The sequence below is a fragment of the Harpia harpyja genome, chromosome 20 (assembly GCF_026419915.1).
Source record: "Harpia harpyja isolate bHarHar1 chromosome 20, bHarHar1 primary haplotype, whole genome shotgun sequence".
NCBI classification, from domain to species: Eukaryota; Metazoa; Chordata; class Aves; order Accipitriformes; family Accipitridae; genus Harpia; species Harpia harpyja.
In genome coordinates, this window is record NC_068959.1 from 10,896,276 (window position 1) to 10,913,146 (window position 16,871).

The following is a 16,871-nucleotide window of genomic DNA, read 5'->3' on the forward strand; positions in this document are numbered from 1 at the left end:
AAACTACATAAATATTAATCTGTCTAAACAGTGGCTAGAAGAGTGTGGTCTTTGTCTCTTGTCGCTTTCAGCTAAAAAAGACAGGATGGTCACACACAGATATTATCACAGCAACAGTTTATTTTCAAGGAGGGTGGTGTGCCTTACGAAAGTCAGTAAGGCATTCCACAGGAAAAAAAAGGGATTTAAACACAGAAATAGACAGGGTGTCCTATTCAAGGCTCAGGAAGGAGTCGTTGTCTAGCGGCACCCCAAAAATCATCTGAATGGGCAAGGTTTCCTGTCCGTTTGTTAGCCTGATCTTGCAGGAGCGTGCAGTAGGCAGCACTGTCAGCTGGCAGCGGTGTGACTGGGGCATAAGCTTCCAGGCGTCTTTCACCAGCATCTGGAACCAGGAGGCGGTTTTCTCGATGTCTAAGTACGAGTTGGTGCAAAGGGTGTCGAGGAGGCTGGGGCCTTGCCTTTTCAGCTCATCCTCACTGTGGTGGAGGAAGCATAGCATGTCCTCCACCAGCCACTCCCTCATGCACATGCACCGTAGCTGCACACGGAGGCAGGAGTCGCTGGTCAGCACCTCCTTTGCGGTGGCCGGCTCCAAGCAGAAGGCGTGCCCGGGTGGAGGCTGCAGGGGCACAAGCAGGCGGTAGAGGACATTGTCCTCCCGGGCACTCCACCCTTCATAGACACAGCCCACCCCAATGGCTGGCTGCAGCCGTGGCTTGAAGTTATTCCCCGAGAGTCTTCGGCAGGTGCTAAGAAGCTCATCTACCAGCTCCTCCACCAGCTTGCACGTGTCAGCCATGTACGGCACGGGCCACTGGGTGTGATCGACCACACATGTGCCGAGATCCCCTGTGTCACCAGAGTCGTCGTCATAGTCGTCGTCGTCGTCGTCGTCGTCGTCTTCCTCATCCTCCTCGCCTTCACCTCCAGGGCTGCCCCGCTTGCAGGTGCTTCCTGGCTCAGGGCTCCTTTTTCTGGTCCTCCAGCAGAGGCACAGGAGCAGGAGCAGGACTCCTGCCCCAAGAGCAGAGGCCCAGAAGCACCATTGCTGGAAGGTAGCGAGGAGCAGGACTTTCCCGACCACCCCGTTCTGCTCCTGGGTCTGCTCCATATCCTGCAGCGGCTGAGCCATCTTCCAGCTCAGCTGCTGTGCGAGGTGCTGCACGAGCCTGTGCGTGGCCACGTGCAGGTCTTCCCTCACCCGAAGTGTGTTCTGCACAATGCCCAGCACAGCTGGGGCGAGGAAGAAAATGACAGCCATGGCCTGCAGGAGAAGAAAGGGAAGGGGTCTCAGTGGGGGCGGGCAGGAGGGAGCTGGCAGTGGCGGGAGCGGGCGTGGGATCCGCAGGGACCTGGGGAAAGGCAGGAGAGGGTGCGAGGGAGCCGGGAGGCACCCGTCCCCAGCGGTGGCACCGTGCCCTGCCCGAGGTGCTCCCCTGAGCGACTGGACCCTCGCTCCCGGGTGAGACGGCCGCAAGGGACCGGCGTTCTTGCCCCGGCCCTCGTCCAGCCCAGCCTCCCCTCTGCATGCGCACTCACCGGTGGCACAGGCTGCACTGCAGCAGCCCTGCCCGCTGGGGCCCCTGGTGACAGCCCCAGACATTGTGACACGTCCCGTGGTGTCACAGGCTCCAGACCCGCGTCACAGATCTCCTCTCCTCTCCCTTTTCTTCTCCCTTTTTTGTTCCCTTTTTTCTTCCCCTCTTTTCTCCCCCCTTCTCTTCTCTTCTCCTGTTTCCTTTCTTCCCTCTTTTCTTTCCCCTTCATCCTGTCCTTTTTCTTTCTCATGTGTTTCCCTAGGTATGGCACTTGCTCTCAACACCAACCTCGTGTCTTTCCCTTCTTAGATCTGCATGGGTGATAACACAGCCATACCTACACTGCCAAAGCCAAGCTGAACACTGTTCAATTCCTGCTACTTGTGTGGTCACAGTGTCAGACAAAGAGGAGAAAAAATCGGTCACACTTGTCATTGTTATCCATTAGTTACCTAGGATCAATCGTGGAGTTGATTTCTACACTAACAGCTGCTTTTTGTTTTCTTCGGGGCTTCCAATGTCTTCAATTAGGCTCTTAATCAGGAAGACGAACTGTTAGGACAGAGAGGATAAGGCCGGGAACGCTACCGCTGTGAGACTGAGGGGGCTAGAGAGCCGGTAATACCCTCGCATTGCCAGAGAGAGCGTCTGAGGAGATTTGGGCGGGGCCAGGAGAAACGGCGGGAGATTTAAAGGTGGCGTAACGGCCACTAGCGGTCCGTTACTCGCTGAGGCGATCAGCTCCGTGCTGGCACGTTCCGCAGCAGAGCGGAGGATCACGGTGTGCAGGGGGGTTTGCTGAACCGGGGAAAAGGCAGGGACACAGAGAGAGTCGCCGGGAGCCGGCAGCTGTCTCAGGGTGGCTGACGAGGCTTGGGAGGGGCCAAGAGCAACGGTGGGAGACGTAAAGGCGGTGTAACTGCCACTAGCGGCTGCGGAAAGCACTAGTGATTCAAACTTCTGTGCCATTCAAGCTTTATTATGCTACAAAAGAGGGTGCAGAGTCCTGGTTTAGGAGCAGCTGCGGCGGGAGCTCCATCACAGCTCTCACAAACCCAGGACAGATCCAAGGGGAAGCTAACAGCACTTCACAACGAATAGTACGGGACAGAAAAACCAGTTTGGAGCACAGCATCTTGGGGAGGAAGACGTTGTGCTGGCCATGCCTGATGAACGGCATCTCGGCCACATCACAGCTCTCCTGCCACGCTGTGCTGAGGGTAGAGCTGGCCTCTGCCTACTCAAGGCTCAGGAAGGAGTCGTTGTCTAGCGGCACCCCAAAAATCATCTGAATGGGCAAGGTTTCCTGTCCGTTTGTCAGCCTGATCTTGCAGGAGCGTGCAGTAGGCAGCACTGTCAGCTGGCAGCGGTGTGACTGGGGCATAAGCTTCCAGGCGTCTTTCACCAGCATCTGGAACCAGGAGGCGGTTTTCTCGATGTCTAAGTACGAGTTGGTGCAAAGGGTGTCGAGGAGGCTGGGGCCTTGCCTTTTCAGCTCATCCTCACTGTGGTGGAGGAAGCATAGCATGTCCTCCACCAGCCACTCCCTCATGCACATGCACCGTAGCTGCACACGGAGGCAGGAGTCGCTGGTCAGCACCTCCTTTGCGGTGGCCGGCTCCAAGCAGAAGGCGTGCCCGGGTGGAGGCTGCAGGGGCACAAGCAGGCGGTAGAGGACATTGTCCTCCCGGGCACTCCACCCTTCATAGACACAGCCCACCCCAATGGCTGGCTGCAGCCGTGGCTTGAAGTTATTCCCCGAGAGTCTTCGGCAGGTGCTAAGAAGCTCATCTACCAGCTCCTCCACCAGCTTGCACGTGTCAGCCATGTACGGCACGGGCCACTGGGTGTGATCGACCACACATGTGCCGAGATCCCCTGTGTCACCAGAGTCGTCGTCATAGTCGTCGTCGTCATCGTCGTCGTCGTCGTCGTCTTCCTCCTCCTCCTCGCCTTCACCTCCAGGGCTGCCCCGCTTGCAGGTGCTTCCTGGCTCAGGGCTCCTTTTTCTGGTCCTCCAGCAGAGGCACAGGAGCAGGAGCAGGACTCCTGCCCCAAGAGCAGAGGCCCAGAAGCACCATTGCTGGAAGGTAGCGAGGAGCAGGACTTTCCCGACCACCCCGTTCTGCTCCTGGGTCTGCTCCATATCCTGCAGCGGCTGAGCCATCTTCCAGCTCAGCTGCTGTGCGAGGTGCTGCACGAGCCTGTGCGTGGCCACGTGCAGGTCTTCCCTCACCCGTAGTGTGTTCTGCACAATGCCCAGCACAGCTGGGGCGAGGAAGAAAATGACAGCCATGGCCTGCAGGAGAAGAAAGGGAAGGGGTCTCAGTGGGGGCGGGCAGGAGGGAGCTGGCAGTGGCGGGAGCGGGCGTGGGATCCGCAGGGACCTGGGGAAAGGCAGGAGAGGGTGCGAGGGAGCCGGGAGGCACCCGTCCCCAGCGGTGGCACCGTGCCCTGCCCGAGGTGCTCCCCTGAGCGACTGGACCCTCGCTCCCGGGTGAGACGGCCGCAAGGGACCGGCGTTCTTGCCCCGGCCCTCGTCCAGCTCAGCCTCCCCTCTGCATGCGCACTCACCGGTGGCACAGGCTGCACTGCAGCAGCCCTGCCCGCTGGGGCCCCTGGTGACAGCCCCAGACATTGTGACACGTCCCGTGGTGTCACAGGCTCCAGACCCGCGTCACAGATCTCCTCTCCTCTCCCTTTTTTTTCCTATTCTTTCTTTTTTTATTGCCAGAGAGAGCGTCTGAGGAGGCTTGGGCAGGGCCAGGAGGAGTGGCGGGAGATTTAAAGGTGGCGTAACGGCCACTAGCGGTCCGTTACTCGCTGAGGCGATCAGCTCCGTGCTGGCACGTTCCGCAGCAGAGCGGAGGATCACGGTGTGCAGGGGGGTTTGCTGAACCGGGGAAAAGGCAGGGACACAGAGAGAGTCGCCGGGAGCCGGCAGCTGTCTCAGGGTGGCTGACGAGGCTTGGGAGGGGCCAAGAGCAACGGTGGGAGACGTAAAGGCGGTGTAACTGCCACTAGCGGCTGCGGAAAGCACTAGTGATTCAAACTTCTGTGCCATTCAAGCTTTATTATGCTACAAAAGAGGGTGCAGAGTCCTGGTTTAGGAGCAGCTGCGGCGGGAGCTCCATCACAGCTCTCACAAACCCAGGACAGATCCAAGGGGAAGCTAACAGCACTTCACAACGAATAGTACGGGACAGAAAAACCAGTTTGGAGCACAGCATCTTGGGGAGGAAGACGTTGTGCTGGCCATGCCTGATGAACGGCATCTCGGCCACATCACAGCTCTCCTGCCACGCTGTGCTGAGGGTAGAGCTGGCCTCTGCCTACTCAAGGCTCAGGAAGGAGTCGTTGTCTAGCGGCACCCCAAAAATCATCTGAATGGGCAAGGTTTCCTGTCCGTTTGTCAGCCTGATCTTGCAGGAGCGTGCAGTAGGCAGCACTGTCAGCTGGCAGGTAGCCTGGGCTGTAGTGATCTTGCCGTTTTAGAATTCTCAATCTTGAGGGCTACAGGATGGGTCAAAATATATTCATGTCCCTAATCCACTATATTGGGTGTCTGTGTCAATGTGCGGTCATCTAGGAGCTGCAGAGGGGCCTATGCGAGAAGAACTCCGGGGCAGCTCTGTGATGGACACAGCTGGTCCCAGACTTCCCTGCTACAGTCCCACTGCAGGACACAGCTGAGACCATTGGGCAAGCTGGTGGCACTTCTGCAAAAACTTATTTAAGAAATGGAAAATGCTGCACAGCATTGAGAAGTTATGAAAAACCTGTGAGAAACAGCCCTGCAGACACGAAGGCCAGAGAAGGGGGGGGGCAGGGTTTCTCCAGGGGCTGGAGGAGATATTGCCCTGCAGCCCATGGAGAGGACCACGGTGGAGCAGCTATTTACCTGCGGTCCATGGGAGAGATCACAGTAGAGCAGCTATTTCCCTGCAGCCCATGAAGAGGACCACAGTGGAGCTAATTTTTTAAATGAAAAAATTGCCGTTTTGAAACAAACTTTAACATTTTGTTTGGAAAGCGTCCTGGAGGAAGTTTTCTTTTGTATAAAACTAATTGCTTAGCTTGACCTTTATTAATGAAAAATTTTCTTTCCCCTAGAACCTAATTATCTGTATCATTGACCATTCTTCATTAAAAATTGCCATATTCTTATACCAGTATTTCAAAAACTATAGAGATTTGGCAGTTTAAACTTTGAACCGGAATGGAAACTTTATGGAGAATGTGAGCCAAGCCATTGGAAGGTAACAGGAATTTTGTTGTTTCTGTGTAGCGTCTCTCTCTAGGCGATGACGAATCATTAAGGCCTTCACCTCTTGAAAGATACCAGAGAGACTGTGAGAAATAGAGAATATAAAAGAAATCACAGGTCAGCAAACAATAAAAGAATAACACGCTGCCAAATCAAAGTCTCTGACCCCTGATGCTTGCAAAGAAGACTGAGCCTCAAACTGAACTTACACCACTCTAAGGCAATGTTACTTTTGAAAACTTCAACAGCTCAATTAGTACTGTATTGATGTTCTCAGTGATTTTGGGGTAATTGCTTTGGACTGGGTTTGGACTGAAGATTGATTAACTTTCTTCCGATGTTCATCTTCTCAGGAAGTCTGAGTCTGCAGTACATGCTGGTTTGCGTCCAAATTGTCCTCCAGAAGATACCTTAGTTCAATCTTTTACTCGGTGGACAAGGCCACATTTCAAGAAAAGTTTCACTCCTTGATTCTGTGGTCTTGGATTTATCGTCCTGTTTTTCATATATTAAGATTCGAGTCTAAAAGCTCAGGACAGAGGCTTAAGAAAACCCCATGCCAGGATCACTTCCTGCTGAGTTGACTACATTGATTCCACTTTAGTCAAGCATGAGTGAGTTCTCGTCCATGTGTTTAATCATGAGGGGAGATAACTCATTTATTCACTTGGAGTCCCTGTCTTCTTCATATGTACATGCAATACTCATAATGAAGATCCACTAAAAAATGAGGTCCTCCATGTGGGAAAACCACATTTTGGGACATGAACAACAAGTTAAACAGCTTGTGGATTGGCTCTAAGTGTTGCCAACAAAGAAGAACAATTGGCACAAAGAAATAAAAGGCATTTTTCTTCTTAAAAAAGCTGACTGCACAAGAGAAATCTGTTGCAAGTACCAAAACCAGGTTTGTTTGTGTACACAATTTTTTTTCAATACATTTCAACCTTCATACATGGTCATGTGATAGCAGAGCAGCTCTGTCCTTATTTGTCGCATTCTATATAATATCTTGTCCCACAGAGATCTGCCTATGAACCTTCTGTCTGATTTATAGCAACCCCAAATTGCTCCCTTTCCTGAACTGAAGCACTTACATGTATAACATAAAGCTATAATGCTACTGAGGTGTACTTATAAGAGAGATGAAGACCCAGATGAAAACTGAAGAGGAATATGAGAAAGACTCCATGAGCAAATTTTGAATAAATAGCCTTTTTATGTACACACTGGGTCTCCTTGCTGCTCAGACTGCTGTATATCAAGAGCAGCTCCACTGACAACAGTGCAACAACTACGGCAAGAGCCTAACTGGGAGAAAAATAAGGTGTTTGTGAATTTCTATTCCTGGTAGTTTTTACTGTGAAATGTGATTGAAACAAGGAAGAATCAGTGCTTTCTACCTTCTGTTCTTCTTGAAAACAGTGTAGCACAACATGTAACAAGAGTAAGATAAAATCACTCAGTAAAAACAACTAATGTCCATTTGAAAAGGGAATAGCATTTGCTGTGTTTTATAATATCCCAGCTAAGAAAAAGATAGCAGACTGCAGAAATATACCCTGTATTATATAAAAGAACCAAGATATTAAAGGCTGACTGTGATCTCGTTTGCCCAAGATTTAAATTGATGACTCTCATAGATATCAGTGGCCTTAACCTGCATTTACAATGGCAGAGAGGAATATTCGGTCATAAAATCTGAGGTCTGACATCATGTTAAAGAGAAAAACTAAAAGCCCTTCAATATTCTGCAACATGAAAGTCTTTCCATTTGATCTTGACAAGTTATTCAATTATTCGGTGCCTCAGTTTTCCCAGTAGAAAACTGAAGATAAGACTTCCGTGAGTGTCACAGCACAACTGAGAAACTCAATACTAGTGAAATGATTTGAGTGTCCAAATGATAGGCACTAAAAATAGATTTTTTTAATTGACATTCTCTGCATGCAACATCAAGATACCAAAGTTTTCCCTCCCCGTGCTAGTTAAATAGCAATATTTAAAAATCTTTTCCCACTTGAGATAAGCACACATATTACTCTCTGAAGGGCCCCACTATCTCCAGTGACCAACTGAAATTAACATGGAGTTGCTCACTGGCATTTCCAGTCTAACTAGTGAAAATCAATTTTTGAATTTAGCCACAACATGGTCAGTAAATAGACATTCTGATCTAATTTCAAGGTTGGTGCACATCAAGCTTAATTAAAATGGCATGATGTGTTATCCATTGTTATTGAACTGTCTAAAATATTCAGGAGGACTCTGAGGACTCCAGCATGCACTGGAGCTATAAAAAAATCAGAAAGAAACTTCTTTACTAATACTTTCAAATCTATGAGGAAAGACTAAGAGGACCTAGAGAGCTTATTACTGCTTCCATTTCTATTATTCATAAGTTATTAGAAATAATTTACCTAGGGAGTTTCTTGATTAGGTTAAACTGCCTAAAACCAGCAGTATCACTGAAGAAAGGGTCCACTTTTCTCCAGCACCTGGCCTGATGTGCCCTCCAATGCATTGCCTCCTGCAAGTGTGGGACTGTGTGCTGAACCTTACAGGGAACCTGGCCTAAGCTAAAACAAAATGAGAAACAACATAATTCCTACACTTTGACTTCATGTTGAGTGTATAATTGCTTGAATTTTCTTCAAAATATCAAGATTAATTTAATATCTTGCACATTTCTAAGCCATGCAAGATCATTAAATTTTGTAAAAACTACTTATTTTCATTGGTGGAAGAGAAACCAGCATCTGCAGCCACGGTAGTCACAGGAGAACTAAGAAATTTTTTTAGATATTCTATAAAATGACCTCCTGAAGCACATAAAAAAGAAAGTACCAGGAAGGTATACATTAAGGTGAAAGACACAGTGGGAGTCAACTCTCTTCTGCCTCCCTAGTTACACCCACTGAATGCAATACTAATATGAGACTTACTACTTTCCCCTTGCTCCCACTGCCTTCAGTGAGATCTGAGTTTGGCCTATTACCTGACTCACTTGTGTTGGATGGATATGACATCATTTAAATAATTGTTTGGCCCAATGGGACTCACTTTTTCCACCCACTGGCTTTGTATGCAAGGGCAGAATTAAACCCACTGCACTGACTTTCCCCTGTATCGGCATGTCAAAAAACATTCAGAGGGCAACATTATTCCTTTTCTTAATTAATAAGAATATGAGCAACACTTCCCTTGTGAAATATTCATTGAATTTTTTAAAATAAATATTCATAAGTGTTAACAAATAAATTTTTTCCTTAGATACAGCAGTGACACTTAAGGAAATGAGTTCCCCCCCCCCCCGAGCTACGTTGTATTACAAATCACTGCTATTATGACATGCTCCAAATAAGATTTATTTCAGAAGTCTTGAGCACAGATAATGCCAGTAAGATGTCTCCTTTAGACACATCAATGGTTGTTTGTGGCATAATAACACTACCGTGTTTTAATAATTGAACTACTCCGTGTAAGCCCTTGAACTATGTTTATTTCCTGAGTGTTTATGCAGTGATGTATCACACATTCTTAACAGCAGATGAAATGCTTGTAATGACATTCCTAATGCTGGAAATCAGAGCATTTATGCCTGTTGTAGATTCAGAATTGTCTCAATTTTCCACAGCATCTTAGTACTATAACAGACTTCCACTGGAAAAAAAAGTTTTTATTTTAAATGGTAGCTTCATGAGATGCTAGCTGAAACTATGAATAGTTCAGATTATTTTCCTTGCTCTCTTACCTAAAATAGAGCTAACTAGATGATGACTGTTCATTCTGAGGCTCTCACACAGCTCATTTCTGGTCTGGCTGTTCACCAAGCGCAGCCCCAGTTTGCTGCCTAGCATTGGGGGATTCACTCAGGTCCTTGGTTTGGCCAGTGGCTCCCCTGCCTCTCCTGAGTCACACTCAGACATTCTCCTCTTTCTACCTTTGTACATCTTCAAACAATTCCTAACATGACCCTAGGGTGGGTTATTCCTTTGACAACATACCTGTGCATTTCACAAAGCTGGATGGTTCATCAGCCCCAAATTCCTGGTGGCCAGCGCAGGAGGTGGGGAGTCCTCTTGTCCTAGTGCTCTTTCTGCTTGTGCTGCTCAGTCAGGAAATTAAAGCAAGGATGAGGTCCTTGTGCCCCACCTTCTCTATCTTGAAAATGGATATATAACCTTTTGTATCTCATCGGATGAGTCATCTTAGATTTCAGAGGATACACAAAGGTATCAGATACCCATGTGCTGCTGATGCTTACAGGGTGCTGTGTGCTGTGAATCAGTCCTGGTCCTTACAAACATCCTTCAGATGAAGGCTGTTACAGGTGCCCTTGTTTTTTCCCTTTTCCATTTCTAGCACTTTCCCTAAAGTGCTTTTGAGCTGCAGAAGTCAGACAAATTGAGGGATTAAAATAACTGCATTTGAAAAAAGAGCAGAGTTGTTCTGCTCTTCAACTCACGAGGCCAAATCTGGGATTCTGTGTACCCCTTCCATTTACAAAAAAAGATGACACACTGCTGTGGAGAAGGTACAGGACTGCCGCGGAAAAGGTACAGGACTGCTGCCCCCAGTTAATGAGAGTTTTTTCCACTAGCTCATAGGCACTCAGGAGGCTTGGTGGGGATGCAAAAGCTGACTTCTGAGGGGATGCGGTCTATAGCTGTTCAGTGAAACATTAACTCAAGGTGACGAACAAGGCAGAGAGGGGAAGGCACGCTGAAGTGGAGCAAGGATCACTCACTAGTGATTTTAAAAGGGAATGTCTTTACAGCAGAATAATTTAATTTTATTTAGTTAGGATTTTCACAGAAAGCTCATAGGAGGGCTGTGAGCAAAAGAAAAGGGAAGGAGAAGTTCAGAGTGACTATGCATTGGCTGGTTTTATATTCACCATCCAGCTTTACTAGGGAACAAGAAGAAATACCTGGATTTTAACCTGATATCCTATGAGCTACTGTTAAGAGGCACACCAAAGGCTGTCAAGCATCTACATGAGCAGTCCTGATGGCATCCATGTGTTAACTAAGCAATCACCAATGTAAAAGCTTTGCTGTGGGGTTTTATTATCTCAGCAGATTAATTTTTAGTGTCTGACAAATGAATCATCAGATAAAGCTGTGGCAATTGCCTACCTTAGCAGGCAGTTATTTCCCACACCTTTGTCTTTCTGACATCCACTGTAGGGTCATTTCTGAGCTACAGAGGTATGCCACCTTTGCTGCCGGCATTGCTGCAGGCACTGCCCACCAGATCCACAGCTGAAAATCAGCACAGCAAAGGATTTGCCACTACAGAAAGTCTGAAATTACCACCTGCAGTCTTTCTCACAAGATCAGCTGCAAAAGGCAAGGAATCACCATCAAGTGGATTGCTGCAGAGGGGAGCCATATATGTATAACTGAGATCTTCACTGTGATCTGTAAGTCCTGATATAGGCTCAGTATGCAACAGAGTGATGAAGATGCTCAGATTGATCTGCAGGCTAAGCATGGCCAAAATGTATCACAGTTATGAAATGACACCAAATTCACAGAGTGGTATCATGAAGACTGGAATTCATCACAGTGTATTGTGGGATGGGACCATACTCTATGCTGGCTTTTCTTTCTGCTTACTTAGCATTTTTCCCCACTCCTCATGCCCTCATGCACACCCTGTGAGACAGCAGACATAAAGCAGATTGTTTGCTGCAGTACTGCATCATTTCTTTGAATTCAGCTGAGAATTTCCTTGCCAAAGGAGATGAATGGAGGGCTGGGAACATGTCCTTATAGATGTTTTCTGTGCAATCATGTGCATGCCGCAACTCCTCTTGGGCATTGGTGGTTGCAGTTGTGAATCTTGAGAGCAACAGGTGTATGAGCTGTAGGGAAGGAAAGAGCCAAGGATAAAGATTAGCTTCTATTGGTAGGAGAAAATAATCACATTACAAAGGGAAGAAGAAAGGAAGAAAAGGAGAGGCAGTTAAAAATTGCAGCCTGACTTCTTTCTTGTTCAGTGTCCTTACCTTTGCTGGGGGACTGATTTTGAGCTCTTGGATGGGACAGTGTCTCTCTCAGTTAACCTCCCACACCAAACTGCACCAGTCAGAGAGCATAAAATAAAAAAAATTGAAAGATCTTTGAAGCCATCAGCGGTTTACCACAGTACTTTAATAAACGGCTCTGAAAACTTTAGGCTCTGCCCCTCTGTGTTTTCCTTCCTCAAGTTCATGGATGGAGGTTGCAGAGGATATTGTGTGTCTGTGTGGAGTCTTCCCTGTCCAGGTCTGGAGGCAGAAGATGCTGAAGACAGGGGGGTGGTTCTGGTGCTAATCGCAAAATCTAGACATGCCATCCCTTCTTCTTCAGCCACCACCAAAAAAGCAGGTGGTCTGTTTTTTAACCAGCTGCACAGGCACAGCCTGAAAGAGGGTTAGTTGCTAGGGAAGGACCAGTAGGCAGCTATAGACCTGTGGTTCAAAGCTGGGGAGGTCTCTGTACAAGGATTTGTGCCAAAGTGCCACATAGTTGATCTGGAAGCACCAATCCATGTGGTGGGAAGAGGTGACTTTTTCCAGGCTGCCACAGAGCTGTATATAATGATTCCCGCACTGTAATTCCTGTTCTGAAGGCCAGCAGCCCTATGTAAATGTTCATGAGCTAAAAGAAATAAGGTAGATATCATCAAACAGTAAAACCTCACTTTAAAGAGAGCTGTTGAGTCAATAAACCCATTCCCCTCACCCCCCTGCTTTCCATGTACTTAGCCAACACCAGCTGTGGCCCAATTAAACTCAACTGCTTACAGAAATGGATCTGTTACAAATAAGTACACAATGGATTATGATTGTAATCACTTAAGAGGTCACAGCAGCTCAGTGCTTGTGTCTCCTGATTTCTGTATGAGATGTAGGACCAAAGTTCTGACCCACTTTGAGTAGCTACAGACCCTCCAGCCCCTTGTTGTTTGTTAGGATGGTAAAATACAACTCGCTTGTGATGTCAGCGAGCAACCTGGCACTCTTCCTCCACATACTGACTCTCTTAAATTAGTGCAAAAGGTAGATACTGCCATCACATTAAGAAGGAATGCATGAGAGCAGCAGACGATGAGATTCCTACTTCCAATATCAATATGGTCATAACTCTGGCCAGCTAACACAAGTGAACTAAGCCATGAAATGGTGGAAACACCTTGGTTCTGGTGCAGATGGGAAAAGAGCCTGCTAACCCAAAGATCCTACAAGGTAAAATGCTCATGTTGGTTTTCCTTGTGCAGCTTAAATCAGTGTCTCCCACTGCAAGGTCAGAAGTGTGCCTCTGCCGTCCTGTGGCGACCAGCACCCTGTGGTGAGTGTGCTGCCTCCTCCATGGGGACACCACTTGCTCTCCAAAACAGCTCAGGGGCTTCAGGCTTTACGCCTGGGGGAATAAATTCTCCTGGTGTGCAAGGCATTTTATAATGGCATTTAATATTTTGCTGTTTGAGACATGTAATCATTTTCTGTCATGACTCTATCAATCCTGCCATCTAAGAAAGATATTACAGACACTGGGTGCAGCCATTTTTCTTCTTTCGAGTTCTTTTCTGAAGATCTTTCTTTATTGGGCCTTGCTCAAGGCATTAGCCTATAATCTATAATGCCATCTGCTTTGCTGGGCTATAAGCCAGGTCACTTTATTAAATCAGCATGGAGTAATTTACGGCATTGTTTTTGCTGAGTGACAGAACAGTGTCGGGGAAGCCGAGACAAAGATGCTTTTGTGCTAGAGCAGAATAGCACATGCATTTCCATTCTCATGTGTTTCAGCAACAAAAGGGGAAAAAATGGGGTTCCCCCTTCTCTTGGAGTATTTTTCCTTCCTGTTTGGTTTCTGAATGATATTGTGATCTTCAAAGTCGCTGCTGAATGAGAAGCACTGTGGCAGGGCTAGATTTTGGAAGTGAAAAGACCTGTGGTATTTTTAGGACAGAGGGCTGAGGTGAGGATGAGGATGTGAGAAGCTACAGCAGAAAAGAGCAGGAGACATTCATGAAGTGTAAGAACCAGATAAAACCTGTCTTTTAATAGAAACTTATTCCAAGCAGAAATCTGCCTCTCCTCTGTGCCTGGTCCTTTTACGTAAACTTACTTGTGGCTGCTGCTACTTTGTCTGGAAAAGAAAATCTGAAGTGACTGCTAGAGAGCCATAGTTTATATTAGACAGATACAGTTGAAGTTGTCTTGCTCAGCTGTCTGAAGGTCTGTAAGAAAATAGCTACAGGATGCAGCAATCCCAGTTCTTGCTTTACATACATATAAAAGAAAAAACCAAATATTATTGTCTAGTTGGAACAGCAGCTAACACCTTTGCTATTAAAAAAAAACCACTTGAAAGAGTTGAAAATTGCTTCCAAAGTGTTGTAAAGGTTTAACTAAATCTTTTGTTGTTTTCCACCCTCTGGTCTATATTTTGCTCATTTTCATATTGGACAAGGGACTATTTTTTAATTCTTTTTATTAAATTAATATCAATCAATATTTGCTAGGGCTCTGGGCAAAGAGAGACTAGAATATATGATTGTACTTGTTAACCATGTGAATATTGAACATTAGACAGAAAGTGAGTGATGTTAAAGGAAGCGAGACATGACAAAATATAATCCATCAAATGAAAATACCACCACCACCAAATAACAACAACAACAACAACAATAATAACAATAATAATAATAATAATAGGATGCCTGCAGGCTGTCACAGTTATTGTATCTCAGAACAGAGTTGGAAATGTACATAAGTTAATTTTGCCAAATATTATTGAGTATAATAATTTATATTATTGAGTATAATATACAGTAAACTACCTGGAATCCATTTAAGAAAAGTCCTGGTAACACCTTTCTGAATCTCTAGGACTTATAACGAGCAGTCTCATGAAAAAAATCCAACCAATAACAACCAGGCCAGTGTTTATAACCAATGAACCTGTTGTAAGAAGTCTAGTGATTGCAAAGTATCTTTAACAACACATTGTAAGAAGCCCCAAGGTTACAGGCAGCTTTACAACATAAAGATAGCAATAAAACACCTTTCAAGCTTTTATGAGCAATGCAGGTCATGAATGCACGTTACTTAGGTCACGAATGCACGAAGGGTAGTCAGGCGCTTACCAAAATATACAGATTATTCCAGGGAATTTTAATCCTGCAAGAGTAGATTTCATCCTCTGATGAGATTAAAAAAATGAAAAACACTACTAACAAAAAAAAAAAAAAAGGAAATGTTGGAGAACCTCCCTTGGTATGAACTGATATGATTCTACTGGAATTACAGTCTAATGGAACCTGGTTTGGCAATTTTCCCTAATTTACCTTGGAATATTTAGGTTCATTGGTTTGAGAAACTCAGGAAAACTGTCATCTTTTGGAAAACTCCAGTCTTTCTTACCTCTTCAAATGGACCAGAAATTATCTGAAAGGATCATTTGCCATTGCTTTTGTGTGTAGCTGACTCTGAATAGGAAGTTGCAAGGATTCTGAGTCATAGCAATTTTATATTTCTTTCATTCTTTTAATTTTTAAAGGAGCTGGTTGGAACATTTTTAATTTATGATGATGTAGGCTAGTGTTGTAACATATTCAGAGCCTTGGGACATTAGGACCTTGAGAATTAAGGGCGATGAGAGGCGTATCCAAAAGCTGGTTTTGTTTTCCATGCATCTGAGACCTTGTGAAAACAACAATTCTTAATACAACTTTGCCCCAGATAATGTCAGTATTGTTAGATTAATTATCGTGTTCAAATATCAACCATAATTTTGTTAAAAGCTAACAAAACCAGCTTGGATAAATGTGTCAATAGCATTATACTGCAATCTGATCACCTACTGTTATCAAGTATCAAAGTAATTCTTCAGATTCAACTGAATCTACAGCCAGTCTGAAAACTCTCTTACTGCATTTTTTAATATTCCTGTCTTCCATCACTCTGGCTGAGCAACTTAAAGGCAAATTGTTGTATTAAGGGCAGCAACAAAAAATGAAAATGTCCTTGTTAACTTAAATACTGTTAAGTAAAGTTAATCTTCTAAATTTTCAGATCTGTTGACATTTGGGGTTTTCAGTGTCTTCCGAGTAAGTGACATCCAAAGACTTAAGTCTCTAAAGATTAAACAAACAGAATAAAACATATGAGACCACCCTGAGATTTTTGGATGCACAAGCTAAGAGATTTCATTAAAGAGGGTAGAAAAGGAGAAAGGATGGAAAGAACTCTTCTTCTAGTATAATGGAATACAAGATAATATAATAATTATTAATAATATTAGAATTATTTTCCTGAGTATATGCTTATGATGGAATCTGAGGTTTCAGGGCTACAATAAAAGAATTGAATTTTGCCCAGAGCAGAGTTCATTCTCTTTTAAACCCTATTAAAATCATATAGGTGCATCCACCAGCTATTATACTGAGCAAATGTGATGACAGGATCCATCTTAAGAAAATGAAAAGCCAAAGGATGGCAAAGAGAGGTAGGATTAGTAGAGATTATGACAATAATTTGTCTGCATGAGGGACATTTGCTGAGTTGTGAGATTTTTAAATTAAATTGAACTTCAGATGATCTCCATGTCTGTGGTCTTCAGGTGTTTTTACAGAAGGTGGAGGAGCAGTTCCTCAGGGTTGCTTATCTTGTGAAAGCTACCCCGCACAATAGGCAACTCGTCTATCACTGATGGCAGTTGGCAATGTTTTCCCAAGGCTATCTTATTTCCAATTCTTGAGTATCTAATTATTTTCCCAAGTTTTTTCCTCTGTAAGAATTCAAAACCTCATCATTCAGGATTAAAACAGTGATAGATCAGAGTCTTTTTTCAGAAAAGGAGATTTCTGCCTGGTTCCCTGAACTGGAAATTCATATTTCTAAAGTTATAATTGAGTCACTGAAGGTTTTGGATTGAGTCAAGAGTATCAAAGTTGAAAATGAAAAGTGTTATCAGTGGCCAAAAGGCTGATCAAAAATGGTCTGATAGATTTGAGTAATTATCTGGCTAAAATGCAGAGTAAAATCATTATCCTCAAAAGGAATG

General features: G+C 45.3%; 2 protein-coding genes across 2 annotated transcripts; both read right to left on the reverse strand.

The window, feature by feature from the left end:
• Positions 1 to 211: 211 nt before the first annotated feature.
• On the reverse strand, positions 212 to 1,264 carry LOC128154951 (inositol 1,4,5-trisphosphate receptor-interacting protein-like 1). The gene has a single exon (XM_052816292.1). It carries the CDS (start codon positions 1,262 to 1,264, stop codon positions 212 to 214), a length of 1,053 nt encoding a protein of 350 aa, XP_052672252.1.
• Positions 1,265 to 2,778: 1,514 nt separating this feature from the next.
• Positions 2,779 to 3,837, reverse strand: LOC128154952 (inositol 1,4,5-trisphosphate receptor-interacting protein-like 1). The gene has a single exon (XM_052816293.1). The coding sequence runs from the start codon at positions 3,835 to 3,837 to the stop codon at positions 2,779 to 2,781; it is 1,059 nt and encodes a 352-aa protein (XP_052672253.1).
• Between the last annotated feature and the right edge of the window lie 13,034 nt (positions 3,838 to 16,871).

Excerpts from the sequence above, each read along its gene's own strand:
- LOC128154951 (XM_052816292.1), bottom strand. The coding sequence starts at position 1,264 with ATGGCTGTCATTTTCTTCCTCGCCCCAGCTGTGCTGGGCATTGTGCAG.
- LOC128154952 (XM_052816293.1), bottom strand. The coding sequence starts at position 3,837 with ATGGCTGTCATTTTCTTCCTCGCCCCAGCTGTGCTGGGCATTGTGCAG.